This window comes from Anomaloglossus baeobatrachus, chromosome 1 (assembly GCF_048569485.1).
Source record: "Anomaloglossus baeobatrachus isolate aAnoBae1 chromosome 1, aAnoBae1.hap1, whole genome shotgun sequence".
Lineage (NCBI taxonomy): Eukaryota > Metazoa > Chordata > Amphibia > Anura > Aromobatidae > Anomaloglossus > Anomaloglossus baeobatrachus.
In genome coordinates, this window is record NC_134353.1 from 427,949,623 (window position 1) to 427,977,009 (window position 27,387).

General features: G+C 40.4%; 1 protein-coding gene across 5 annotated transcripts in view; it reads right to left on the reverse strand.

Moving 5' to 3' along the window:
- Positions 1–911: 911 nt before the first annotated feature.
- The window catches only part of TCF3 (transcription factor 3), a 246,785-nt gene continuing 220,309 nt past the window's right edge, over positions 912–27,387 (reverse strand). For 3 of the 5 annotated variants that reach the window (XM_075352618.1, XM_075352619.1, XM_075352620.1), the window contains 5 exons: positions 22,692–22,809; positions 22,361–22,520; positions 21,921–22,159; positions 10,019–10,156; positions 912–4,889 (listed from right to left, as the gene is read on the reverse strand). In XM_075352618.1, the coding sequence (XP_075208733.1) occupies positions 10,020–10,156; positions 21,921–22,159; positions 22,361–22,520; positions 22,692–22,809 (654 nt within the window). In that variant the 3' untranslated portion in view covers positions 912–4,889; position 10,019. Of the gene's footprint in view, positions 4,890–10,018; positions 10,157–19,533; positions 19,770–21,920; positions 22,207–22,360; positions 22,521–22,691; positions 22,810–27,387 lie in introns of those variants that run through there. The other 2 variants (XM_075352621.1, XR_012754630.1) reach the window with 2 other exon arrangements.

Here is a 27,387-nt window from a genome sequence, read left to right on the forward strand (position 1 = left end):
ATACACACCCCCACCAATGGATTGACGTTTTTAAAAGTCACTTGACATAACATGTATAGACTGTTCGGATTGGTCTGTCATATTACAATACCATTGGTGGATTGCGATATAAAAGGGTGCCGTTTATGAGTGACAGACCACCCTTGGAAGAAGGATTACACCGAAACCTATAGGTCGGTGTTTCTCGGACTCTCGCTCCACAGTTTAGGTAAAAGTATTTACTTTATTTATTCTAATACTCTGGTATGTTTTGGTGTGTGTTTATGCTCATCTCTCACCTGTGTCTCCTGTCCACTATTTGTGATGCCATTCCGTGTGCACTTTAGATACTGAATGGCCTTTTACATACAAGTTTTCTTTTGGAGATCCTTTTGTGGGATTTGTATTACAAACACTATCTCCCCATGTTTTCAATAAATTTTTCTAATGCAAACTTTTTTCACTAATCTGTGGAGCGAGGCCGCCACCTGCTGGTCCTCCATCTTAGTTCATCTATATAAAATCTTTTTACTCATTTTTTGTGTTTTAAAATTTGATTGTAAATAAAATTTATATATTTTTATTGAATTGCCTTTGCACTGAATTTTCTTTAGTTTGCATACCTTGACAGGTGTTAAAACTGAATATTCGGGGCCTCTTTCAAGGGAATTTGCATACAAACATTCCCCATAATACAGATCAGGATTTTGTTGTGTAATTGCTGGTTGTTGAATGGTAGCTATGTTCATTGCGTGAACATGAACTTAGAACTATTCAGCCGCACAGCAAGTACTTTTTGTGTGCGCTGAAAGTATATTTTACTTCATTCATAGCAATACTGTTTTCAGTCGCTGTTACTCAATATTATAGGTCTGAAAAAGGATTGAGCAGACAATCGTACCAAATGGGGGGAAAATAAACACAATATACCCTTCTTTCAAAATGTTACTTTTATTACAAACTTTTTCATGTATTCTTTTTATTTTTTAATCATTCATCAGTATACCACATCTGAAAGACTGGGATTCATGAAGTTATACAGTTATAAAAAGCTTACATATATTGCTACAACACTGGTATATTTACAGGACAGTTTACCAAATCCATAAAAAAAAAAAAATGAAAAATCCAGCCAGCTGATTTGACACTTGTAAAAAATAAAAAAAAAAGAAATTCTGAGGCACTCAAGAAACAATTTCATGTTTGAATTAAGTCTTGAATGAAACATTCTCAAAATACATTACTTTCTGGCTTTATTTGGGTTTATTAAGTCGATGACATTTCTAGCCTTTGTTATTATGGATATGTGGGAAATAAATATCACATTCTGGGTTTTTAACTAGAAATACTCAGTGACAGAAAAAATTCAATTGTTCATTCAAAGTATAGAGAGCAACAACGAGATGATTGATGGGGATGAGGGGGGTGTTGAGAAGGTAAAAAAAACAAAACAAAAAAAGAATAAGAAAATTAAACCAAGTCACTAATGACCCAAAATACATTTTAAGACATTAAGTTAATATGCAATTTACTAACAATAATACTCGGACTACAATAAGCCAGCCACATGCAATAGCTGATCTGAACTCTGCATGTTAGCCCAAAAAAATCTATGGAAAATAATCCAATAAATAAGAAAATGGTAACAACCGCAGTATTAAGCCCTGGACATCACGATGACTGAGGAAATCCAATTATTGAAATAAGTGATCTGGACTCTTGTTGTACAAAGCTTAGATTGCATGGCAGGACTATATAACTGTCTTTGCAATATAAATGATAGTGTTCACAAATCCGATACTCCTGCCTATCTACATGGAATGCTTGAGACTGGCAAGGTCTTCTAGAAATAACGCTTTCCAGATACAGGTAATGAATCGACTAACATAGAAAAATAAAATATTGACTAATTTTTTTAAAAAAATGTAGTCCAGCCATGCAATCTACATCTACAACAAGCCGCTTTCTAGCCCTAAAGTTACATGATAAACATTTGTGGAAACTAGAAGTGTTACAAAAGGATTTTCTACAAGTAGTATAAATACAAGTACTTATTCCACTGTTATATAGCAGTGTCACATAGGCTGTGATTTAGTAAGTGTTCAATGCATTAATGGTAAAAGTAATGGCTTTTTTGCACCTTTAAAAGGGAATGTATTTAATGTTCTTTTTATTCACCAGATGTTAGTCAGTAGAAGAGAATAGGGGAGATTTATTTAAACTGCCCATAACAACCAATCACAATTCAAAGCTTTAAAAAAAAAAAAAATTGGAAGCTGTGCTGTGATTTTTTGGTATGGGTGATAGACAATTTTCCTTTCAGTTTTCATTACCCTTTCCCAGTCCGTATCATTTTTTTCCTTAGGCTTGGCCACAATAAAGGCACACAACTCTTTCCCTTATTGCATGTATAGACAGGGTGGCAAGCTATGTGCTTTAACCCCCTATTTCATGTGATAAAGTATACATTTTATCCTATATAACTCAATGAATGGCACACATCTGTGCCTATCCTACGCTTTGAAGGACATGTCCGTTTACTCCTTGCCCTCTGATGGACCAGGGAAGACAGACGGCTGGAGAGACATTTCCCAGCAGAACTTCTATGCACACTACATTAGGTAGTTTGACCCACGTGAGGTCCACTATGCAAATAGGCCAACAGTGCTCCAAAGTCTAGGAGGACAGTGATAGCAGCTGCAAAAGGAGGGCACACGGTATATGCACCAAACAACTGACTATATGTGGTGAAATGTTTACTTTGGAATGGAGGGTAACGTTATTGTCAGAAACTCTTAATAGATTTTAACAGGAAAGATGCATATTGGGTCTAACATGAGTAAATCGTAAGCAGCTGGTATACCCGTGCCCTTTTTGAGGCAATATCTGTGCCTACAGTCTACACAATATATCTGGAAATATCAGCCTACTGTGTGTCTAAAGGATTCTTCTTGCTCTAGTGGCTAGTCTCAAAACTGCTAATCTATATGGTTATTCAGATTAGCCAAAAAATATATATATATATTTTTTTCTCAAACATTTCTACAATTAAAAGGGCTAGAAATAATTTAATTTTGATGATCCATTCCTGTTCAATTCAAGGTGTTTAGAAATTAGGGAAGTAGGGAGGAAACATTTAACGGGGCTGTCTAGTATAAAAATAAATATAAATATAAATTTATTTTTATACTAGACAGCCCCTTTGTTTCCTCCTTAATTCCCCAATTTCTATACACATACATATAATAAATGAGGACTTGTGGATTGTTGGGGTACAACATCTTAGACCCACATTGATCAGTAGGGTGGGTAGCCTTTATCCCTGTTAGAATGAAGTGGCAGTGTGCATGCTTAACTGCCCTTTCATTTATTACTTGGGGGGCTGCAGTGTTATACTTCACTTTTTCTGGTAGTCCCATATAGAACGAATGGAGAGGCAGCTGGGCAACTAGAATAACATATCCTTGTCATGAAAAGAAAGTTAATCGATTTGCTGATCGGTTTGTGTCCTGGCAGTAGGACAACCTCCGATCAGCAAGTCATCATCTAGCCTGTAATAAATGGTTTATCTGGTGAAAACAGATTGTGTGTTAAAAGGCAGTTACATTTGTTAGTAGGTACGCTATTCAGTTACAAAATCCATTAAACCCCCCCCCCCCAAAAAAAAAACTAAGAAAAAAAAAAGACGAGAGAAAACCATGTGGAGTGGAAACATTCGGTAGATCCTGCAAGTCAGAAAAAAAAATGCCTGGAAAGTGAAAGCTGTCTGAAAAATTTCATTCAATCCATAGAGGTGCATTTTGCAGATCTAACTGCAATAATTAGGGAAGCATGTGAATTACACACGGTCAACATGGAGGGTGTTGTGGATTAGACCACCATTACAAGTTCCCCTTGAAATTAAGCCAATAGAATTAGGAGAATGTCACCTCATTTTTTATTTCTCTGATTTTAAATTTGCAGAACCCCAAGTCTTAAACATGGGCGCAAGCAAAAAACAAAAAAAAAAAAAATAAAACTTACTAAGTTACCGGTACTTTTCAAGTCCTACCCTGAGCTGTACAAGGTCCCTGCTTTTCACAGGAATCTTACCTTTTGATTTATCAAACATATGATATATATTTATACAGAGAAACTTTTATTTGTAGCACCATAGGTGTTACCAATTTCAGCTCCTAAAATTATTATTACAGCTAGCAAAATTTTTGTGAATAGGGTGACTTAAATCAGACGGAAAAATAAACCCTAGGATAGGTAGACCGCACAGTGGTTGAGGTATTATAGGGAGTCAAGATAAGGATGGACCACTGTAGCTCTTATCTATATTTTTTGTGTTAAAAAAATTTTTGTTCGGAATTTAATAAAAAAAAAAAAAAATTTCTAAAAACAAACCTGAAAAAATATTTTCTATTTGTTCTAACTTAAAAAAAAAAAAAAAATGAAATAACTCACATGCCTATTTTTTTTTTTTTTCTTTTTTTTTATTCCAACAAAAACTTCTCTTGTTTTTTTCTAAGAAGTGTAGGCACAAGGTCGGGAAAATACTCATTACTCCCAGCAGAGCAGGGCGGATAACTTCTGGGAAAACTTTCTACAACTTCCACCACTTAAGGTTTTTTTTTCAGTTAAGGCAAATTCCTGATGACTTCTCTGCTTTCTTTGAGCACAAGTTCAAAGTTGAGACGTCAATCCAAGTCTGTTTATTTTTTCTTTATCTCTTTCCACTGTAAAACTCAGTCAAGAGTCTATTTCTCAGGAAAATATAGTCAAGGCCACAAAGAATTCCATGTCTCAAAGTTTGTTTGTTATCCCCAAACAAAAATTGTAAAACTTTTTTAAAAATTAGAATTATATATATATATAAAAATAACCCAACGTATGATGTAAAAAATCCAGCAAACATGACGAAACTGTTGAGGGAAAAAAAAAAAAGATAATTAGAATAACATGCTAGAATTGTACTTATTATTCACATAATATTGTTAACAAAAACGCTTTATAAAAAAAAAAAAAAAAAGAAAAAAAGAAAAAGGTGAAAATAGTTCTTTATGGTGACAGACATAAGTAAAGTTGACCTGACCTAGAGAAATAGGTATTGGGATTACACAGAATAGCAAAAGTGAAAAAAACAGTTGCAGAATCTTGACTGCAGGAATAGAGGCTTAAATTCACTCCTTATAGCCATGAACCATCAATGTTTTTAGAACAAAATTTTAAATAAGCTGTAAAAAGATATATATTTTACCTGTATCAATATTTCTGTGAAATACAGAGTTGTGCAAAAGTGTTGTGACTTAGCATTTTCACACTAGTTTCTCCCAGCTCTTCCAAAGTGGGAGGAACTGGGGTAGGACAAAAGCATAACGTGTTATGGCGTGCCTAACAGAAATCTTACTCCAGTCTGTGACTGGAGTAAGATTTGTGGGGCCTACACGCCACTTTTCAGACCCTACTGATTCATTAAAAGGCGTGCGCTTCTTAATGAAACAAGAACTACTGACTACAGCACGGCACCTCATCAAGACTTTCATTAATATTGCTGGTCTTCATGAGCAAGAGCCTATATCTACAGTGATTTACGTATAAAACTGGCACCCTGTATATTTAAAAGGTGCAGAACTGTTAAGGGCTAGAAGTGGAACATTTAGTCATAAATCTGCTGCATTGCAATCCATTAAAAAGGTTGTCTAGTTCCCTAACTCAGTTGCCATAAATGCCTAAGGATAAGTGCCCCTAAAGATCCCCATATAGCATTTCTGCCAATTTTTATCTGATATTTTCTGCTTTGATTCCTGTGCCCTGGCATCAGGTCTTTTGTCAGTGTTCCTTGCCCTTCAAACCCTCTGCTCCTTTCTGACTACACTTTGCATCAGCCTTTCGTGTTGTGCTGGAAGCCAGCAGTGAGAACAGCCCTGAAATGCCATGTAAACCCCTCCCTCTGCTCACTCTACATTGTTCATATAGGAATGCTCGGACCTGACACCCATAATGTGATGGTGGCACCATCACATTATGGGTGTCAGGGCCGAGCATTCCTACATGAACAGTGTCCTGGAAAGTGGATTGGTCATCATGGGCCGGTTGAATGGCCACCAAGGTCTCCCGATCTGCCCCCCTTAGACTTCTCTTTGGGGTTATCTGAAGGCAATTGTCTATGCTGTGAAGATACAAGATGTGCAGCATCCGAAACCACGGATACTGGAAGTCTATGCTAGCATTTCTTCTGTCCTGTTGCTAGTATAGAACAAAAGTGTATAACAAAAACAGGATTTGTCCACCACTTTCCAAGATTATTCAATCCACGTTAGGCTTTTTCTTCATAATAATTCACTTTTATTGTGCATATTTTAAAATCTTGTCATAAAAACATGTTTTTATGACAAGATTTTAAAACCTGCACAATAAAAGTGAATTTTTATGAAGAAAAAGCCTAACATGGATTGAATAATCTTGGAAAGTGCTGGACAAATACTCTGTTTTTGTTATACAAGTTCTACTTGAGAGCCGGCTTGTCTGTCTGCCCGTGCACTGACCACTGCATGTAGCATTTTTTGGGATGTTAGAATCCGCGCAAGGTGTCTAATGATTGTCTATGGGGGCGGATTCCGCCACAATGCACTAAGCGGCGGAATCCGCTGACTGATTCCATCACGTTCTACTGCGCATGCTCAGCATGTCCAGCAGAACGATCTAAATCGTTTAAAACCACTCCTGGTCTCTCTCCCCCCTCTCATCCCCTCTCTCATACTCCCCGATCACGGGCGCCGTGCTGCACGGCTGTCACACTCCTCTGGCAGCTCCCCTGCTTTTGAAAATGCCGGCCGCTCATTATTCCATCTAGTATTTACTGCTTTCCCCACCCACCAGCGCCTATGAGCGAGTCTATATCGTGCAGTACAATAAATTTAAAAAAAACGATGTGCGGTCCCCCCCCCCAATTTTGATACCAGCCAAGGTAAAGCCACACGGCTGAAGGCTGGTAGTTTCAGGATGGGGAGCCCCACGTTATGGGGAGCCCCCCAGCCTAAAAATATCAGTCAGCAGCCACCCGGAATTGCCGCATCCATTAGATGCGACAGTCCCGGGACTCTACCCGGCTCATCCCGAATTGCCCTGGTGCGGTGGCAATCGAGGTAATAAGGAGTTAATGGCAGCAGCCCATAGCTGCCACTAAGTCCTAGGTTAATCATGGCAGGCGTCTATGAGATACACTCCATGATTAACCTGTAAGTGAAAGTAAATAAACACATACACCCAAAAAAATACTTTATCTGGAATAAGACTAAAAAACACCCTCCTTCACCACTTTATTAAAATCCCCAAATACCCCTCCAGGTCCGGCGTAATCCACACGAGGTCCCGCGACGCATCTAGCACTGCTACATGAAGCTGACAGGAGTGGCAGTAGAACACCGCCGCTCCTGTAAGCTCCACGCAGAAACTGAAGGGAGTCGCGCTGTCAGCGGGAACGTCACTGAGGTAATGCCTGCGTGTGCGGTGATGATGAGTGCGGTAGTGCCTGCGTGCGCGGTGATAATGATGGGGGCGGTAGTGCCGGGATGTGTGTGATGATGGGGTCTCTCTCTCTCGCGTGGCTAGAAAACTTAACGCAACGCGTTGTAACGGATGCCGCACAACGCAAGTGTGAAAGCGCCCTTACATGACTCTCTTCCCATTGAAAAAAATAAAGTTGGAGTCAAAATGGCCGACTTCAAAATGGCCGCCATGGTCACCACACATCTTGAAAAGTTCCCCCCCCTCCCATATACTAATGAGCCACAAACAGGAAGCTGATATCACCAACCATTCCCATTTTAGGCTATGTAAGCACGTGTGCGCTCTGCACCACACACAAAAGGTCCCCTTCAGAGCGCAGCTGAAAAGCTCTGTTCTGAAGCGCATGGTGCCTGCAGAATTCGTGCGCTCTGCATGCTGCCTCTCAATATAGACAGCATGCCTTGTAAAACTGTAAAGGGGAAAAAAAGCGCAATAGGGTCTTACCCGGTATGAGGGTGGACAAACAAGACAAAGAAGCACTCACCTGGTGAGGTTGTGCCAGTCACAACCCCTTATGATAGCCTGTGAGTGCCTGGTGGTTTAGCTGCAGCCCCGGGAGAGGAATTTTGTATCACACAGGTAGAAGAAAAGACCGGGTTTATGCCGCGCTGAAAACCACTGATGCGTGTAAATTAAAAGATTTCCTTTTTATTGGATAGTTCCTACGCGTTTCAGAGACATCCGTCTCCTTCCTCAGGAAAAGAAATCAACTTCTGATTTCTTTTCCTGAGGAAGGAGACGGATGTCTCTGAAACGCGTAGGAACTATCCAATAAAAAGGAAATCTTTTAATTTACACGCATCAGTGGTTTTCAGCGCGGCATAAACCCGGTCTTTTCTTCTACCTGTATAGACAGCATGCAAAGCGCACGAAAGTGACATGTCACTTCTTAGAAGGCACGCTTCGGGCAGCAGCCGAATCGCAGCGTTCTAAAACGCCACGTGCGCACGTCTCCTGCACAATCTTCATAGATTGTGCTGGGGACGCAGGACGCATGCAGTTATGCTGCGGTGCAGATCGCAGCGTAACTGCATGCAATACGCACACGTGCACACATAGCCTTATTTAGGTGTATCCATATAAATGGCCCACTTCTGTAGAAGTAACACAGCAATAGAACACCAGCTATGGCAATAAGGCTTATCCCCCGCTTTCCCTCACTGACTAATCATTTTCTACTGTGATGGGATGTATAGGGAGAGAGAAGTATGAATGTATTAATGTAATAAGGAGAGTGCATGTATATAGATATAAATGTAAATCTAGATATCTACATCTCTATCACGACAATGAATACTTATCAAGAATATTAGATATATCTATCTATCTATATCTATATATCTATACACATACACATACACACACACACACACACACTTTACTGTTAAAATAAAGCACTCTGGAGGGAGCTCTATGCAGGGAGATGGGAGAACCGTGTCTGCAGCCCTATGCAAAGAAGCAGTGAGTGAGCACTGCTGAAGGGAGCACCGAACATGCACACAGCATGAAGTCACGTGACTGGTGTCGCATCAGATTCCAGAGAAAGGATGTCAGGGAGAAGCTCACATGACATCACAGGAAGTCATAGGATTCTCAGCTAGGAGGTGAACACAACAAAATACCTCAATAGATCTAATGGACTCAAAATAGATTCAGTTGAAAATGGTTTATAAGTCTACACCTTTCGCGGCAACGTAGCCTCTTTCTCAGGACAAAGCCATAGCATCACTTAGCGCAGAAGAACCGCAATTTTTCCTGATTATCTCCAATCACTGTGTGCATTATCCGCAGATCTGTAGCAGGCTGTTATTACACACACGCACACACAAGTTGTGTCACACACAACTTTCCCAGGTGACGAGATACTAATCTTATCCCTACCCCTATTGCGCTTGTTTTCTGCCTTAGTTTCTTCACTATTCTCAGCGAGTCATATGACCAAGGGAGCATCTCAGGTTACAGAAGGATTTGGGAAATCAGAAGAGCTCATCTATGGCCAACTTCTTTAATGTATTTCATCTAGAACATACAGTTCACATCCAGGCATCAGTGCTCATACAGTATCCCCTGGAAACGCTTCCTTTAGAAATGGAACATATGCAAAAGATGCAGTACAAAATTGACAAGACGTTTGGAAAATATCAGTATTGAGTAAAAGATAACAGCCTGAGACCTTATCCACATGTTAGTATATATTAATATTCAGTATTTTGCATCAGTATAGCAAGCCGGAATCATGAGTGGGACCTACAGAAGGTGAAACTATAATCAAAAGATTGAGACAGTGTCATACACTCATAATTGTAGCTTACAAATACTGATTCGGAGCATATAGTACTGCAATCCTGAAACAAAAAAACAAACAAGGGAATGGACATGATAAAATGTACCTAAATTTAAAAACCATACTAAGGGCAAGGAATAGTGATTAAGGACAGGATATTGTCTTTAGATTGCTTTCATTCCACAACCTATTACTCACTTTACATATGGCCCACTGGGTTATGAGAGTCCCCAAGACCAGGCAGTCCTCCAGGAAGCCCCATCTGTGGATCCACACCTGACACCTTTTCTTCTTCGCGCCTTTTCAGACAAGCAGCCTTCGGGTTTAGATTTCGCTCTACAGATCAAAGGAATTGTTAAATATAGTGGTTTAATGTGCTAATATCATAAGGGAGGATTAGATAGTCAGCATCATCTTACTAGAGTTGTAATTTTTCACAGTCAAAATGTTTTCATTCAATAATGTATAGCTAAAAACAGTAATTAAAAGGTTTAAAATGTGATTTATAAATGTTAGTGCAAGATTTCTGCAGTGCAATAACTTTCAGATACATTCACGTTACCATGAAGTGTTCAAATTAAACATGTCAAGCATTCAGCAACAAAAATAAAATAGAAAATGGAGTAAAAATAGTTATAGCAAGGAAGATAGATTATATGACAACTATGTAATACCAACCTCTTAAGATGCTGCCAGAATTTTATGCAGATGAAAGAAAAATCTTTTAAAAGGAATCTATCAGAAGGATTAACCCTCCTAGGCGGTCTACATGGACATGATGGACATAGAAAGTTGTACAAAATTATACCTTGATATCTACAATCATATTTATTCCATAGAAACCTAAGTTTATCTTATGTAATGACCTTTTAAGATCTATGGGACAGACACAAATCTCTTTACGGGTGCTTTCACAAATTCGGTGTGTGCCTGATGCAACAGATCCGGCGCAGATTGTGGTAAAACTGATGTGACGGATCCAGTAAAAATACGGATCCGTTGTAGCAGTTTGTACCGAGAATCCAGCTGTGGCCACGGGTAACCTGAGTGACGTCACCGCAGACAGTGCGACTCTTCAGTTGCTCCGTGGAGCTCACAGCGAGCGGCAGTGCTCTACTGCCGCTCCCGTCAGCGTCCGATGTAGCAGAGCTGAAAGTCATGGAACCTCATGTGGATTACGCCGGACCTGCAAGGTGTTTGGGGATTAAAAAAGTGGTGAAAGAGGGTGTTTTTTTGTCCTTTATTTCAAATAAAGGATTTTTCGGGTGTATGTGTTTATTTACTTTCACTACAGATTAATCATGGAAGGTGTCTCATAGACGCCTGCCATGATTAACCTAGGACTTAGTGGCAGCTATGGGCTGCCATTAACTCCTTATCACCCCGATTGCTACGCAACAGGGCAATTCGGGATGAGCCGGGTAGAGTCCCGGGACTGTCGCATCTAATTGATGCAGCAATTCCGGGTGGCTGCTGGCTGATATTTTTAGGCTGGAGGGGGGCTCCACAATAACGTGGGGCTCCCCATCCTGAGAATACCACCCTTCAGCCGTGTGGCTTTACCTTGGCTGATATCGAAATTGGCGGGGACCGCACATAATTTTTTTTAATTATTTATTTTACTGCAATATATAGACCCACCCACCGGCTGCTGTGATGGGTTGCAGTGAGACAGCTGTCACTCAGCGTCAAGGCTCGTCTGACTGTAACCAATCATAGGTGACGGTGGGCGGGGGAAGCAGTGAACACGAGATGGAATAATGAGCGGCCGGCATTTTGAAAAGCCAGAGAAGCCGCCGGAGCAGTGTGACAGCTGTGCAGCGCCGCGCTCGTGATCGGTGAGTATGAGAGATGGGGTGAGAGGGAGAGACCGACCGATAGAGAGAGACCGACGGACAGAGAGAGAGAGAGAGAGGCCAGAAATGAATTTACATCTCATCTGAGCATGCTCAGATTAAAAAACCAGATCAGTCATTGGAATGCATGGTTTTGCCTCATGCCGACGGATCCGGCGCCCATAGGCTTTTATTATCCAAAATGCTGCACTGCGCCGTTTTTTGCCGGAGACAAAAAAAAAATGTTCCAGTGTGCGTCCATTCCGACAGCCGGACCAGTAAATTTCAGCAGATCCGGTGCATGCCGGATGAAACGCGACGCCATGCAGCACAATCCGGCGCTAATAAAAGTCTATGTGGAAAAAAACTGATCGGGCAACAACAGACACTGGATCAGTTTTGTCCGCAATTCGCCGGATTGTGCCTGACGGCGAAAACAGGATGTGTGAAAGCACCCTAAGAATTTGCTTCCTGAGCAAATCTTGAACGAAAGAGGGCATTACACATAGTAATTGACAGTCTCACTGTAGAACCAACACAGTACAGCAGAGCTAAGCTTTATCATTATAAAAAAAAAAAAGAGCTGCGGCTCATTGTGAAAAGCTTTGCCTGATTACAGCACTTCAGCGGCCTGTGTGATGGAAGATGAAGTGCTATAATCAGGCAGTGTGTGTATGTATACATTTGTGTGCGTGTGTGTTATCATATACACACCCCTATATTTATTTCATAGCACCATAAGGCTGTTCACACTTAAAAAATGATTTTTCTTAAGAAATTTCTTGAGTGAAGGATTAGCGCACCTGCGTTAAAAAACGCACCAATAACGCAGGCGCGTTTTTGATGCGTTTTTGGTGCGTTTTCTTTCATGTTGGTCACTGCGTTTTTTAATGCCTTTACAGCAATAAAGCACATTGAAGAAAAAAAAATAGATAATACAGAGATAGATATATGATAGATAGATAGAGGGATAGATAGATAGATATAGATAGATAATAGATATTTAGGGGAATAGATAGATAATAGATAGATAGATAATAGATAATAGATAGAGGGATATAGATAGATAATAGATATTTAGGGGTATAGATAGATAGATAATATAGATAGATAATAAAGGGATAGATAGATAGATAATAGATAGATATTTAGGGTATAGATAGATAGATAATATAGAAAGATAGATAAATAATAGGTAGACAGATGATAGATCGACAGAAGGATAGATAATATAGAAAGATAGATAATAGATAGATAATATAGAAAGATAGATAATAGATAGATAATATAGAAAGATAGATAATAGATAGATATTTAGGGGTATAGATAGATAAGATAGATGGATAGAGGGATAGATAGATAAGACAGATGATAGATCGACAGAAGGATAGATAATATAGAAAAATAGATAATATAGAAAGATAGATAATAGATAAAATAAAAAGATAGATATAGATAGATAGATAATAGATAGATATTTAGGGGTATAGATAGATAGATAATATAGATAGATAATAGAGGGATAGATAGATAGATAGATAGATAGATAGATAGATAGATAGATAATAGATATTTGGGGTATAGATAGATAGATAATATAGAAAGATAGATAAATAATAGGTAGACAGATAGATGATAGATCGACAGAAGGATAGATAATATAGAAAGATAGATAATAGATAGATAATAGATAGATAATATAGAAAGATGGATAATAGATAGATATAGATAGATATTTAGGGGTATAAGATAGATAGATAATATAGATAGATAGATAACAGAGGGATAGATAGATAATAGATATTTAGGGGTATAGATAGATACATATGATAGATAATAAGAGGGATAGATAGATAGATAGATAATAGATATTTAGGGTACAGATAGATAGATAATATAGAAAGATAGATAAATAATAGAGGGATAGATATTCCAGCTTTATTTATCATGTTTCCCCCCACACACACTGCACTTCTCGCGGCCGGTAATGTGTTCACATCAGCAGCCGGTAATGTGTTCACATCAGTGGCCGTGAGAAATGTCCTGTAGTTACCCGCAGCCTCGCTCAGGAGCTGCATTCAGCACTCGCTCACTGACCCGTGGAGAACTGTCACACGCGGCTGGAGCAGGGCTGGAAGCGCCTGGGAGGGGTTAATACACTGGAGAAAGAGGGGCTTTTTGTCTTTTATTCAAAATAAAGGATTTTTCGGTGTGTGTGTGTGTGTGTGTGTGTGTGTGTGTGTGTTTCTTTACTTTCACTTTCAGATTATTGACGGCGTGTCAGACACTGCCATCACTAATCTTGGACTTAGCGGCAGCTATTAGTTGCAGTTAACTCCATATTACCTGGATTGCCCCCAGCATCACGGCATCTGGAGGAGCCGGTAACACGCCGGGGCTGCCGCATAATGGATGCGACAGTCCCGGGGCAGCTGCGGCTGATATTCTCGGCTGCGGGAGGGGGAGGGGGCATTAACCCTGTCCCTCGCTCTCCCCAGCCTGAGAATACGGTGCCGCCGCTGTGTGTTTACCCGGCTGGAAGTTAAAAATACAGCGGAGCACACGCTTTTTTTTTCTCTTCTCCTTCCTCTTCCTGTCTTAGTGACATCACTTCCCTGCAAAACGCAGTGCAGGGAAGTACACTATGTCCAGAAAAAGCGAAATAACGCTGGAATAACGCAGGTATAACGCAGGAATAACGCAGGAATAACGCAGGTATAACGCAGGAATAACGCAGGAATAACGCAGGAATAACGCAGGAATAACGCAGGAATAACGCAGGAATAACGCAGGAATAACGCACATCACTTGCTACCTGCGTTATTCCTGCGCTATTTCATGATTACATTACAGTCAATGGAGTGAAATAACGCAGTTAGCTGCAGAAAAGAAGTGACATGCTCATTCTTTTTCTTAAGAAAATCTACTGAAAGATTTTTCTTAAGAAAAAAACGCAGTGTGCGCACAGCTAATTTTTTTCCCCATAGGTTTTCCTGGGGAATGTCTGCAGAAAGGTTACAAGAATTTCTCAAGAAATTTCTGCAGCAAAAACGGACCAAAAACGCAGGTAAAAAATGCAGTGTGTGAACATAGCCTAAGAGGAGAGCTGCAGCAGTGTTTATTATGCACAAAGCTCAGCTCTGTTGTGGACTTAACAAGGTTTATCTTTCTGACAGATTCCCTTTAAGCAAAGTGTTAGGATAGGATAGGTGTTAAAAGGTAATTAAATGAATACTTGTTTTATCCACCTATTATACATTATTGAATTAATTCCTACAAAAAGAAATGCTACACTTGAATAAGGACAAAATCTATTGATAAACGTATTTAAAAGCAATAACAATTAACCATTATCAGAACTAAAAATAAAAATCCAAAAGAAAAGTTTCACAAATGAATAGGGTAACAAGGTGCATGGATATATTATTCCATAATGTGAGACCAAAAATGTAAAATAGAGCTAGGCATATGATTCATGACTAGAGATGAACGGTGCAGCTGGACTTTAGATAAAGCTTGGTTTGGAACCCAAACTTGACTAGAACCCCAATGGAAGTCACTAATTGGGCAAGAGGCTGGTACTGGGCTGAGCACGGAGTATAACCAAGCACAGCAATGCTCCAGTGAGTGGAGTTCATACATAAAGCTCCGGAACTCCAAATACAAACTTTTTTTAAGTCTGTGTTTGGTACGAACACCGAACCTCTGGTTCGCTCACCTCTATTCATAACCTACGAGTCTGATAGTTAAATATAACAAATGAATAACAAAATTATAAAATAAAGATGACAGTCAAACAATCATCATAGTAGATGTTAGCCATATTAAATACCGCACAGAAGCCAATAGGTATTCTTAGGAGACTGCTCCATTTCTTACATACCGGTATTTAACCACTGTCAATGTTAAAGAATGCATTTCATTACATTGTGTTTTTCTCTTTTTTTTGGAGTGGGAAGACCACTGTCTATCCAATAAAGATTGAAATAACACTTTTTATTCTGTGTTTTGTTTGTTGTGGTTTTTTTTTTTTTTGTTTTTTTAAATTACTGGCGTCCTAGGCAGACTTTGGCCAAGACTTTTGAATGGCCTAAAATAATGACTTATGCCCTTGGGACAGTAATTATTTCCTTAACAATTACCTCCCTAGGAGCTTTGTGGTATGTGTGTCCATTGTTAGACGTTACAATTTTATGAGTAATTGCTAAAAGTTAAATTTTAGTCATTTGCTGATTGCTTCTAGATGTTAGCCATACCGGAGGTTACCCAGCGATTTGGATGCTAATTGCTAATAATCTACGATGATATTTTTCTGTCAGTCATTTTTATTTTAATATTTCATTCTATTTCCACTTTTGGTCTCAAATGATCATCGTATAATATACACATGCAATTGCACTTTATCAATATGAGATTGAAGTTTTCCTACTAAATGTATATAATTGCTTTGTAAAATATGTATTCCCAATCACTTGTTACCCTATTCATTTGTGCTACTTTGCTTTGGAATTTATTTATCATCATAGTTATTTATAGGTTTTATCATTATTCAAGTGTGGCATTTTTCTCTTGTATGATTTATTATTGATTTTGCCCACCACTATGGTTTCTCTCTATATTGGTAATCTCATTAAATTGTTCCCTCAGTAGATTATTTACAATTGCACCACCAATAACTATATTTCTCTAAAAGTAGGAGTAAAGCCAGGGAAGAGTTAAGTTATTACTCCTGTTCACCAAAAGCCCACATCCAGTTTGATCTCTGTAAATGGGTTGGGGCGCTTTCACACTTGCGTTGTGCGGCATCAGTTACAATGCGTTGTGTGACGCATGTGACGGATGCCTTGCAAATAGTGTGATAATAAAGGCAACAGATTCCTGCAAGGAGTTTGTATGTTCTCCCCGTGTCTGCGTGGGTTTCCTCCGGGTTCTCCGGTTTCCTCCCACACTCCAAAGACATACAGATAGGGACTCTAGATTGTGAGCCCCAATGGGGACAGTGTTTCCAATGTATGTAAAGCGCTGTGGAATTAATAGCGCTATATAAATGAATAAAATTATTATTAATTATTCCTGTGAAATAACGTGTTGCGTTAAGTTTTCTAGCCGCGAGAGAGAGAGAGAGCCCCCATCATCACACACACACGCAGGCACAACCACCCGCATCATCATCACCGCACACGCAGGCACTACCGTACTCATCATCATCACACACAACCCGGCACTACTGCCCCATCATCACCGCACACGCACGCACTACCGCACTTCATCATCACCGCACACACACAGACATTAGCTCAGTGACGTTCCCGCTGACAGCGCGACTCCCTTCAGTTTCTGCGTGGAGCTCACAGGAGCGGCGGTGTTCTACTGCCGCTCTTGTCAGCTTCATGTAGCAGAGCTGGATGCGTCGCGGGACCTCGTGTGGATTACACCGGACCTGGAGGGGTATTTGGGGATTTTAATAAAGTGGTGAAAGAGGGTGTTTTTTAGTCTTTTATTCCAAATAAAGTATTTTTTCGGGTGTATGTGTTTATTTACTTTCACTTATAGGTTAATCATGGAATGTGTCTCATAGACGCCTGCCATGATTAACCTAGGACTTAGTGACAGCTATGGGCTGCTGCCATTAACTCCTTATTTCCTTGATTGCCCCAGCACCAGGGCAATTCGGGATGAGCCGGGTACAGTCCCGGGACTATCGTATCTAATGGATGCGGCAATTCCGGGCGGCTGCTGACTGATATTTTTAGGCTGGGGGGCTCCCCATAATGTGGGGCTACCCATCCTGAGAATAGCAGCATTCAGCCGTGTGGCTTTACCTTGGCTGCTATCAAAATTGAAGGGGACCACACGTCATTTTTTTTAATTATTTATTTATGGTACTGCATGATATAGACCTGCCCACTGGCGGCTGTGATTGGTTGCAGTGAGACCGTCGTCAGTCAGCGTGGGGGCGTGTCTGATTACAACCAAAGGCGCCAGTGGGCGGGGAAAGCAGTGAATACTAGATGGAATAATGAGCGGCCGGCATTTTCAAAAGCAGGAGAAGCCGCCAGAGGAGTGCGACAGCCGTGCAGTGCTGCATCGCTGATCGGTGAGTATGAGAGAGGGAGTGAGAGGGGGGGGAGAGAGACCAGGAGTGATTTTAAACTATTTAGATCGTTCTGCTGGACATGCTGAGCATGCGCAGTAGAACGTGATGGAATCAGTCAGCGGATTCCGCCGCTTAGTGCATTGCGGCAGAATCCACCCCCATAGACATTCATTAGACACCTTGGCGGATTCTAACGGAATCCGTCAAAGTGCGTTATTTTAACAACCCAAAAAGTTACATGCAGCGCTCCCTCCGCCCGACTCTGTCAAAATAACGACGCAGCGTTGTCCAGCTGATGCAACGCAGACACTTGCGTTACGGTGCGTCGTCAATACAAGTCTATGAAGAATTGGGCAGTGCGTTAACGGAATGCTATTCTCCATAGCGGCGGATTGCGCTGAACGCAAGTGTGAAAGCGCCCTAACAAACTCCCTTAAAATGCAGCAAAGTTTTTCCTTCTATGGTTTGTACAGGACAATACACATACAGACTACAGACTGCAGACAGCAAACCTAGCTTACAGCAAAATGGTCTTTGTTGCCCTTAGCAATCTAAGCTCAGTTCTCATTTTGCCAGAGCAGCTATGGTACGCTTTGTAGAGGGCAGTTGTGCACGACTGTGTATGGCAATAGTGTACGCATGAGCTTTTGCAAAGAAACACAGGACTGTTTTGCTTGTCAATTTATGGACCTTCTTGTCTCCCACAAAAAGTCTAGGTGGTTTGGTGCAAAATAGGCATAATACAAGCCAAAAACACACAACTATTGTTACAGAAATCCACAATAGGATTCTGCAAAACCATAGGAAATTAATATGAATTTATGCCAGCAGATGCACACCAGAGTAAAAGGATGCAAATAAACAGAAGCAAGTGGCATACTGGAATTGGCTACTGCATATGATCTTGGATTTGCGCTTCATTAGACAATGGGAGTTTAACTGGGTGTGTTATTTCACAGAAAAATAAGTTCTGGTGCAGAAAAAAAAATAAGCTTCACATGAGCTGCCATTTCATTATCTAAAGATTGAGGTTTGGTGCACAGCTTTGAGTACACAGATTGTTGGTTCAATATTCCTTTATGAAAAAAAGTGAATACAGTGGTGTCCAAAGGTACCTTAGATCAACTGTATGCACAGGAAACTGATCTCAAGCATGAGTGTTGCTTCTTTGAACAAGAAACATGGTAGTCCACCCTTTATATAGAATTGGTACATTTCACCTTCAGTTTTTAAAATGAGGATCTACCTGCAAATGCCAAAATATAGCAGGTTGGATAACTTAATTCGCCCTCTGGGTCTCACTATTGCGATTAATGAGAGGGAGGAGAAGAACAGCATAACAGACAATTACTGCCTCCGATAGGATTTTTATGCAGACAACCAGCCACACAAGAAGTTCCATTCCCTAATAAAAGGATGGAGATGAAAAAAGTAAATGAAATCGCAGAAATGGCAGAGTGGATGAGGAGAGTGTGTGTGTGTGTGTGTGTGTGTGTGTGTGTGTGTGTGTGTGTGCGTGCGTGCGTGCGTGCGTGCGTGCGTGCACACGAGTGCGTGTGTGTCTAGTCAAGCAATTTAAAAGACCACAGGAATGTATGGCACAAAGTGGAAGAAGATATATATATATATAAAAAAAAAAAAAAAGATATGCAAATATATAAGATGATAAGTGTGAATTTGTAAAGAGGAAGGAATTGGAACAAGAGGGGAAAAAATATATTAAGTGTTGATGCAGGAAGAATGGAAGTTTACATGGATATTAGGGTGGTAGTCGAGGATACCTCGCACTTGCTGCTCCAGGCTCATTATGACCTGCACGGCCTGCTGTAGAATGATGAGCTTGGTCTGGGCTTTGTCGGCTTTTAAATGCATCTGCACCATTCGGCCCAATTCCTTGAAAGCCTCATTGATGTCTCGGACGCGCACTCTCTCTCGTGCGTTGTTTGACATTCTCCTCTCGCGATCTCGCACGTCCTTCTCTTCCAGAGAGCTGCCCTCTTCCTTACTGCTTCCACTGCTGCTGGACCCCAGGAAAGTGAATGGTTAAATCGGGGGAGGGTTTAACTCAGGGCCCCAATAAACCTTTCATTACCGGGGGTGCCAAAATATATAATAAGTTTTCTACAAAAGGCATCGCCATTGACAAGCTGTCTATACACAGGCAAGGGAAGTATATATACAAATAGGACCCACAAAAATGTTTTAGGCTGTGTAAACCCACATGCAGTACTCTCAAACAAAAAATGACTGCAAGTGTTGGCATTTGTAAGGGTCTTAAAAAAAAAAAAAAAAGTTAAAAACATTAAATATTACTTTCACACATACTTGTTTATGATATTGACAAGATTTGGTCCAGAAAGCTCAGCCAAACAAAAATGGGTGAACACTAGTATGATGAAATCCTGAACCAATCTAGTAATTACCGTACTTATTAGTACATAGTTGACGTTGGTAATTCAGAATCAGCTACAATACTGGTCCATATTTAATACCAACATTTATGACACTTAAATGTGTAAGATTGAAGTAATAAATTGCTGTTAGGCCCTATGCCCAATATGATTCCCAGCCAACATATAAAAGGATATAAAAAGTGATATTAAGTGCTTATACTGATGACTGTAACAAAAGTAACTTTGCCTGTACATTGTCAGATGCATAATGGCTCTGCCATAATATGACAAATTCAGGTTTAAATGTAGCTTTTAGTTTATCCTAGGACTGGCATTGTTAATACAGTGAAGACTGAAAACTGCAGTCTCAGGAGAGATCACTGTGTGTATAAAATTAATACAAGTAATGCCATCACTGGGGATGGTTCATGCATTTATTCATGTCAAAATTAGCTGGTAATTGACACTTAAGTAGTCTATACTAATTCTACACAGTTCACCTTTAATACAATACATCATTTGGTACAGTTCTCAGTCTTCAACTGTATAGCACAACCATCTTTAGAATATATATGCAATACAAGATATTACAATCACAAGGATTTACCTTCCTGTTTACCCACTAATGCCAAAATTATTGACTTTTCGAAAATTTGAAGCATTTACCACTTCAGTTATAACTAAAATATCATAGATTGCATGTGAAAAGATGATCATTTATACACATGCACATCAGAATTACTTCGATAGTCCCAGTGTGCTGTGGCGTATAAACAGAGCTGGTGCAGCAAGTAACAAGGGGCAGTAACTAGACTGCAGATTTAAGGGAATCCTCTATTATTTCACAGGAGCATTAAGTACGAAGCCAGTGGGACAAGGTGTGTGTGCAGGTGGTGGGGAGAAGAGGGTTGGAGAACTGTCTGTGAAGATAGGAAGTGGTAGTTTTTGGAAAAGAAAATGGGAGGAAAAAAAAAGATGAAGTATAGAAAACAACAATGATGTATGTCTATGCCTTTTAGAACTGATACAAAGAGCTAAGAACAGACTGGAATTTACACTAATTTTAAATGAAATGTTGGAATAGCAGATGTTTAGCATCCAAACAGCTCACCAAGAGAAAAAAAAAAGGCTTGGGGGAAGGGGAAAATTTTGCAGAGAAAAAACAAAAAAGAATGCACAGCCAATAATGCGCACACGCACATACACACATAAAACACATGCAAATAGCGTAGTATACATAATAATCCACTCTCTTGAAGAAAAGTAACAAGAAAAAAAAATGGGAAAAATCTCAGGCCTCTTCCTATTTTTTATTTAAGATGATCTTTGATAAGCTTTGTGCATTGTAATAATTCATATCCGTTTTAGGGTGTCACTGCACAAAATGACAATTTATATCCAGACATGTCACATTGTTGGATGGAGAGATGGCCCATGTATGATAGCCGAATACTTCTTGCTAGGTCCCCTCCACCTCTCTATATAGGAGAAAGTGATACAGCCTTTGTGTTTCATGCAAAATCCCAGCTCTTGACAACCCTGCCCCTAAAAATTCTAAAGAAATCAAAAGAAAAAAAAAAAAAAGCAAGGTCACATTTGCAAGCAGAGAGAGTGGGGCAGTAGGAGAATATACATGTACTGTTCGGAGACAACAGACTAAAGCAAAGAAGAAATTGCATGTATATCTCTGGGGTGGAAGATATAGAAGGGAGGACGTTAAAAAGGAAAAACAGACAGATCTGTGCCCCACCACTCTTCCATCAAGTCCCACTCACCTCGCACTTGTTGCTCCAAACTGAGGATGACAGATACAGCCTGGTGGAGAATCAGGAGTTTAGTCTGTGGCTTCTCACTATTAAGGTGCAGCTGGCACATCCGCCCCAGCTCTTTAAACGCCTCGTTAATATCCCGCACACGAAGACGTTCTCTGGCATTATTGGCCACTCGCCTTTCCTTTTCACGCTCAGCTTTTTGCTCAGGGGGAAGGTTATCATCCTCATCATCTTCATCTTGACTAAAGGAAGGCATTCAGTATAATTATATATGAAATAAAGATTGGGGCTAAACAGGAAAATAGTCCAACAAAAAAAAAATAACTTTAATACCAATACGTGATAATGATCAAAAAGCTCAACTAAATCGCAATATCAACCTTCACACTAGTACAGGTCTAATGCTCACTACCATGTCAAACCCTGCCAGAAATCAGTGAGACCTGTTTATAGAACAGCGTGTCCGACTTCTTTGAGGTTTCGATTCTTTCTTCTCATCATCTGAAAGGTCACCAACTGACCTATTTTCTTCATCCTCTTTATTTTCCCTTTTTATCTCTGGTGCGCCAGATGACACAACTGTCCTGCTCAGGCCTGGGAGTCCTGGAAAAGAAAGTGGGCTACAGATATTATTAGAATTTTAAATTATTTTAAAATTAATTTTGGGGCGTGTGATTGGATCAGGTTAAGATATTGAACACATAGAATAATACTACAAGAATGAAAAGGTTATTGCATCTTTTCTACTAGAATACATAGGTCTTCAACGCTTACCAGTGAAGGAGTCTGTTTGCCGTGTCAAGTCAGACAGAGATCCAGGCTGTGTTGAAAGAGCAACAGGGTTGTGTAGCAAATTTGGAGCATTTGATAGGCCATCTTCTGTTTGTGGGGTCTAGTAAAAGAAAGAGGCAAATAGAAATTATGTGAATACTTACCTACATTATATACTAACAAAACACCCTCGACTTCACCAGCAGAAAATATATTACATTGTTGTTTATGCTTGCTAAAGGTTACATTTTCAGTTTCCCCCTGACATTCACATCTTTACTGTATAAAAACTGTTTTCTCAACTCTTTTTTTTGTTAATCTGGTGTTAACACTTGATTTTTAAAATTTGTTGCAACACTAATGCGGACAACTACTTTTTAAACAAGTTTTTATTAAATATTAAAATGTATTCTCATTTCACAAACACACAAAAAATTAAGGAGGGGGACGATATAGTGCAACCCTTCACCCACCTCCTCCCAGTATAACCTATTGTGGTCAGACAAAGGAGTAAGAATGATTTACAGATGCACAACTGTCTATCATAGTGCTTTTTGGTAAATGTTTTTCGTTATACCTTCAGGTGCAGACATGAAAAGATTATCCACCCTAGAGCAAGCAACGTAGAATTGACCATGTAAAAAACATGGGCTCTCCAAATTAGTTGGGAATTGGGTTGCAGTGAAACTCTTCCAAACTCAAGTCGGCCTGCCTCTTTGTCTTTGTATAAGTCGTATGCGGTCATTTTGACGACGTTCATCCTTTTGATCAGATGTTTCTGCATATCCCTCATCCGTTTCTACCGAAGACGACGTCCTCGTTGTTCAGATGTTTCCACATCCCTCGAGTCAGCATGTCTCATCGGATTCTCCTGAAAACGGCGTTTTTGTTCAGATGTTTCAGCCAGTCTTATCTGATTCTCCTGAAGATTATATTCCTTTGTTCAGATGTTTTACCTGCCTTTGATTCAGCCTGTCTCATCAGTTTCCTTTCAAGGCAAGACTCGCGTTGTGCTCTTGTCTAAGCTATTTGAGACAGTTTTGATTTCCTAGCTTTTGGATTAACTTGCCCAATAGTGGTTGTTTTTTGGGTGGCATTTTAAAAAAAAAAAAACCAGACCTTCGTAATATGACCCTTAGTAATTACCTCCCAATGATCAGAGATCTAATCGTTAAATCTATATACAAAGCAGAAAATGTGTGTCCTGTAGGATCTCAAATCTCAGTTATGAAAACTGCCTCATACCCAGACTGTTCTATTTGTCCAAAGCAACCAGAGCTCAGCTTTCACTTTACCTCAACGGCTTGAATGCTGAACTCTGCTTGCTATAGGCAACCAGAACAATGTCACTGAGGCGATTCTCATAAAGGAGGCCCCAGTTACTTGTGCACTGGTTGTTGACATCTGTTGCTGTAGATACAGACTTTAGACCACGTTATCAGGATGCCCCACCTTAGTGACTATATGGTTGCTGCCCCTTTTAAGAGCGACTTTTTGGGAGCCGTTGCTTTAGTACTTTAAGACCATTTGGACAAAAACTGTGTGTGTGGAATGCAAAACCACAGACACAGATTTTCTCTTTCATAGACCTTAAATTTGGAGGTCCAAATCTTGCGAAATCGGGGAGGTGAGAGGCGGTCAATTTCAAGTTTTAATGTTTGCAGTATTTTAAGTCTGGTGTTAACCCCTTAATGATCGCGGGCAGTCATATTACGTCCCAGCGGTCTGCTGCCGGCAGCATGCAGCGATCGGCACACATCTCAGCTGATTTTCACAGCTGAGATTTGTGCCTGCCTGGCAAGAGCAGAGTCGTTATCTGCCCATGCCGTTTAACCCCTTAAATGGCGCTGTCAATATGTGACAGCGCCATTATAAAAGGCATTGGCGGTAAATATTTACTCACCGTCTGATACCGGAAGTCACGTGACGTGATCACGTGACTTCCGGTGGTTGTCATGGTAGTACAGGGTCATGTGATGACTCCTGTAGCTCACATTATTTACTTTCGGTTTCACCCGGCCCATATCTGCTGTTTACAGCTGTGTAGCTATGATCAGCAGATATGGCAGAGCGATCAGATTGCTGATCCATATAGCCCCCTAGGGGCATTAGTAAAATAAAAAAAACCCAAAAAACTAAATCACCCACCTTTCTCCCCATTGAAAATTAAAGGGTTAAAAAAATAATATACACATTTGGTATCGTCGCGGTCAGAAATGCCCGATCAAAATATAAAATCAATTAATCTGATTGGATTTTTTTTGACGCTACACCGTTTAACAAACGCCAAAATTACGTTTTTTGGTCACCACAAATTTTGCGCTAAATGCAATAACAGGCGATCAAAACGTAGCATCTGCGCAAAAATGGTATCGTTAGAAAACGGCAGCTTGAGACGCAAAAAATAAGCAGTCACTGAGCCATAGATCCCGAAAAATGAGACCATTATGGGTCACGGAAAATGGCGCAAAACGTGTGCCATTTTTTTTGGACAAACTTCTGATTTTTTTTAACCCCTTAGATAAAAGTAAACCTATATGTTTGGTGTCTACGAACTCACACAGACGTCAGGCATCACACTGACACATCAGTTTTACCGTATAGTGAATAAAATCTCAAAAACAATAGTGTTATCGCACTTTTTTCCGCATTTGGAATTTTTTTTGCTGTTTTCCACTACACTATATGGTAAAACTTATGGTTTCATTTAAAAGTACAGCTCATTCTGCAAAAAAAGAGCCCTCACATGACCATATTGACTGAAAAATAAAAAAGTTATGTCTCTCGGAAGAAGAATGGCGGGAAAAACATGGAAAGCGAAAACTCGGCCAGTCGTGAAGGGGTCCAAGGCAATCACACTTCTGTGGAATCAACCTGTCCAGGTTATAAAGCAACACGGATTGAGAATAAATTGCTCCTGCTGTTGTGTAAATGGAACAGACATCAGGTAGAAATGATAGGAAGTTAGCAAGACACCCCCTATGAAGAAGTGGTTCTGCAGGTGGTGACCACTGACCATCTCTCTGTTCTCAATCTTTTGGCTGTTGTTTTGGTCACTTGTGCATTTTGTCATTGCTCTCACCGCTAGAGGTAGCATGAGACTATTTTCAACCCACAGAGGTTGCTCAGGTAGTGCAGCTTATCCAGGATGGCACATCAATGCAAGCTGTGGCAATAAGGTTAGTTGTATCTGTCAGCTCAGTGTTCACAGCATTGAGCAAATACCAGGAGACAAGCCAGTGCACCAGGAGACATGGAGGGGACCCATAGGAAGGCAACAACTCAGCAGCAGGACTGCTATGTCCTCCTTTGTGCAAGAAGTAACAGGAGCAGTGCAAGAGCCCTGTAAAATGACCTCCAGCAGGCCACTAATATCCATGTATCTGCTCAAATTGTCAGAAATAGACTCCATGAGGGTGGTATGAGTGCCTGACATCCACAAGTGGGTGCTGTGCTTACAGCCCAACACCGTGCAGGGAGATTGGCATTTGCCGGAGAACACCAAGATGTCAGATTTGCCCTATTCTCTTCACAGATGAGAGAAGGTACGCACTGAGTACATGTGACAGACATGACAGTCTGGAGACGCTAAGGAGAACATTCTGCTGCCTGCAACATCCTCCAGCATGACTGGTTCAGCAGTGGGTCAGTAATGGTGTGGGGAGGCATGTCTTTGGAGAGTCGCACAGCCCTCCATGTGCTGGCCAGAGGTACTTTGACTACTAATAGGTACTGGGGTGAGATCCTCAAACCCATTGTGGGACAATATGCAGGTGCAGTGAGCACTGGGTACCTTCTGATACGTGACAATGCTAAGCATCATGTGGCTTAACTGTCAGCAGTTCCTGCATGATGAAGGCATTGATGCTATAGACTGGCCTGCCCATTCCTGAGACCTGAATCCAATTGAGAACATCTGTTACATCATGTCTCGTTCTATCCACCAACGTTGCACCACAGACTGTCCAGGAGTTGTCTGATATTTTAGTCAGGTCTGGGAGGAGATCCCTCAGGAGAACATCTGCCGCCTCATCAGGAGCATAACCAAGTGTGGGGTGGGGGCGGGGTCATACAGGCACATGAAGGCCACACACTACTGAGCCTCATTTCCTTGTCTTGAGGCATTTCCACTGAAGTTGGATCAGCTTGTAATTTGATTTTCCACTTTGATTTTGATAATCATTCCAAATCCAGACCTTCATGGGATATTAGTTTTGATTTACATTGATCATTTTTATGTTCTATTGTTGTCAACGCATTCCACTATGTACTGAATAAAGACTTGCAACTGGAATATTTCATTCACTGAGAGCTAGGATGTGGTATTCCAGTGTTCCCATTGTTTTTTTGGGCAGTGTATTGTGTATTAGATATATATTATAGCACAAGTTAGAACATCCGTGTTATTTAGGCTAAGGACACACATCCGGCTTTTCTCCAGTTTGTCGGATCCGGCGCGCTCCCGTACAGTTTATACAGTACAGTGGCTGCACTGCAACTTCCTGGTCACATGCTCCGGTCACATGACAGCACGTGACCGGAGCTTGTCGAGCAGCCACTGTACTATACACAGTGTACGGGAGCGCGTTGGATCCGACAAACGGGAGAATAGCCGGATATGTGTCCTTAGCCTTATCTGTTCCCTATGACCAGCAAGTTTTTTTACAGCAAACAAAATATACATAGCTTATAAAGACAA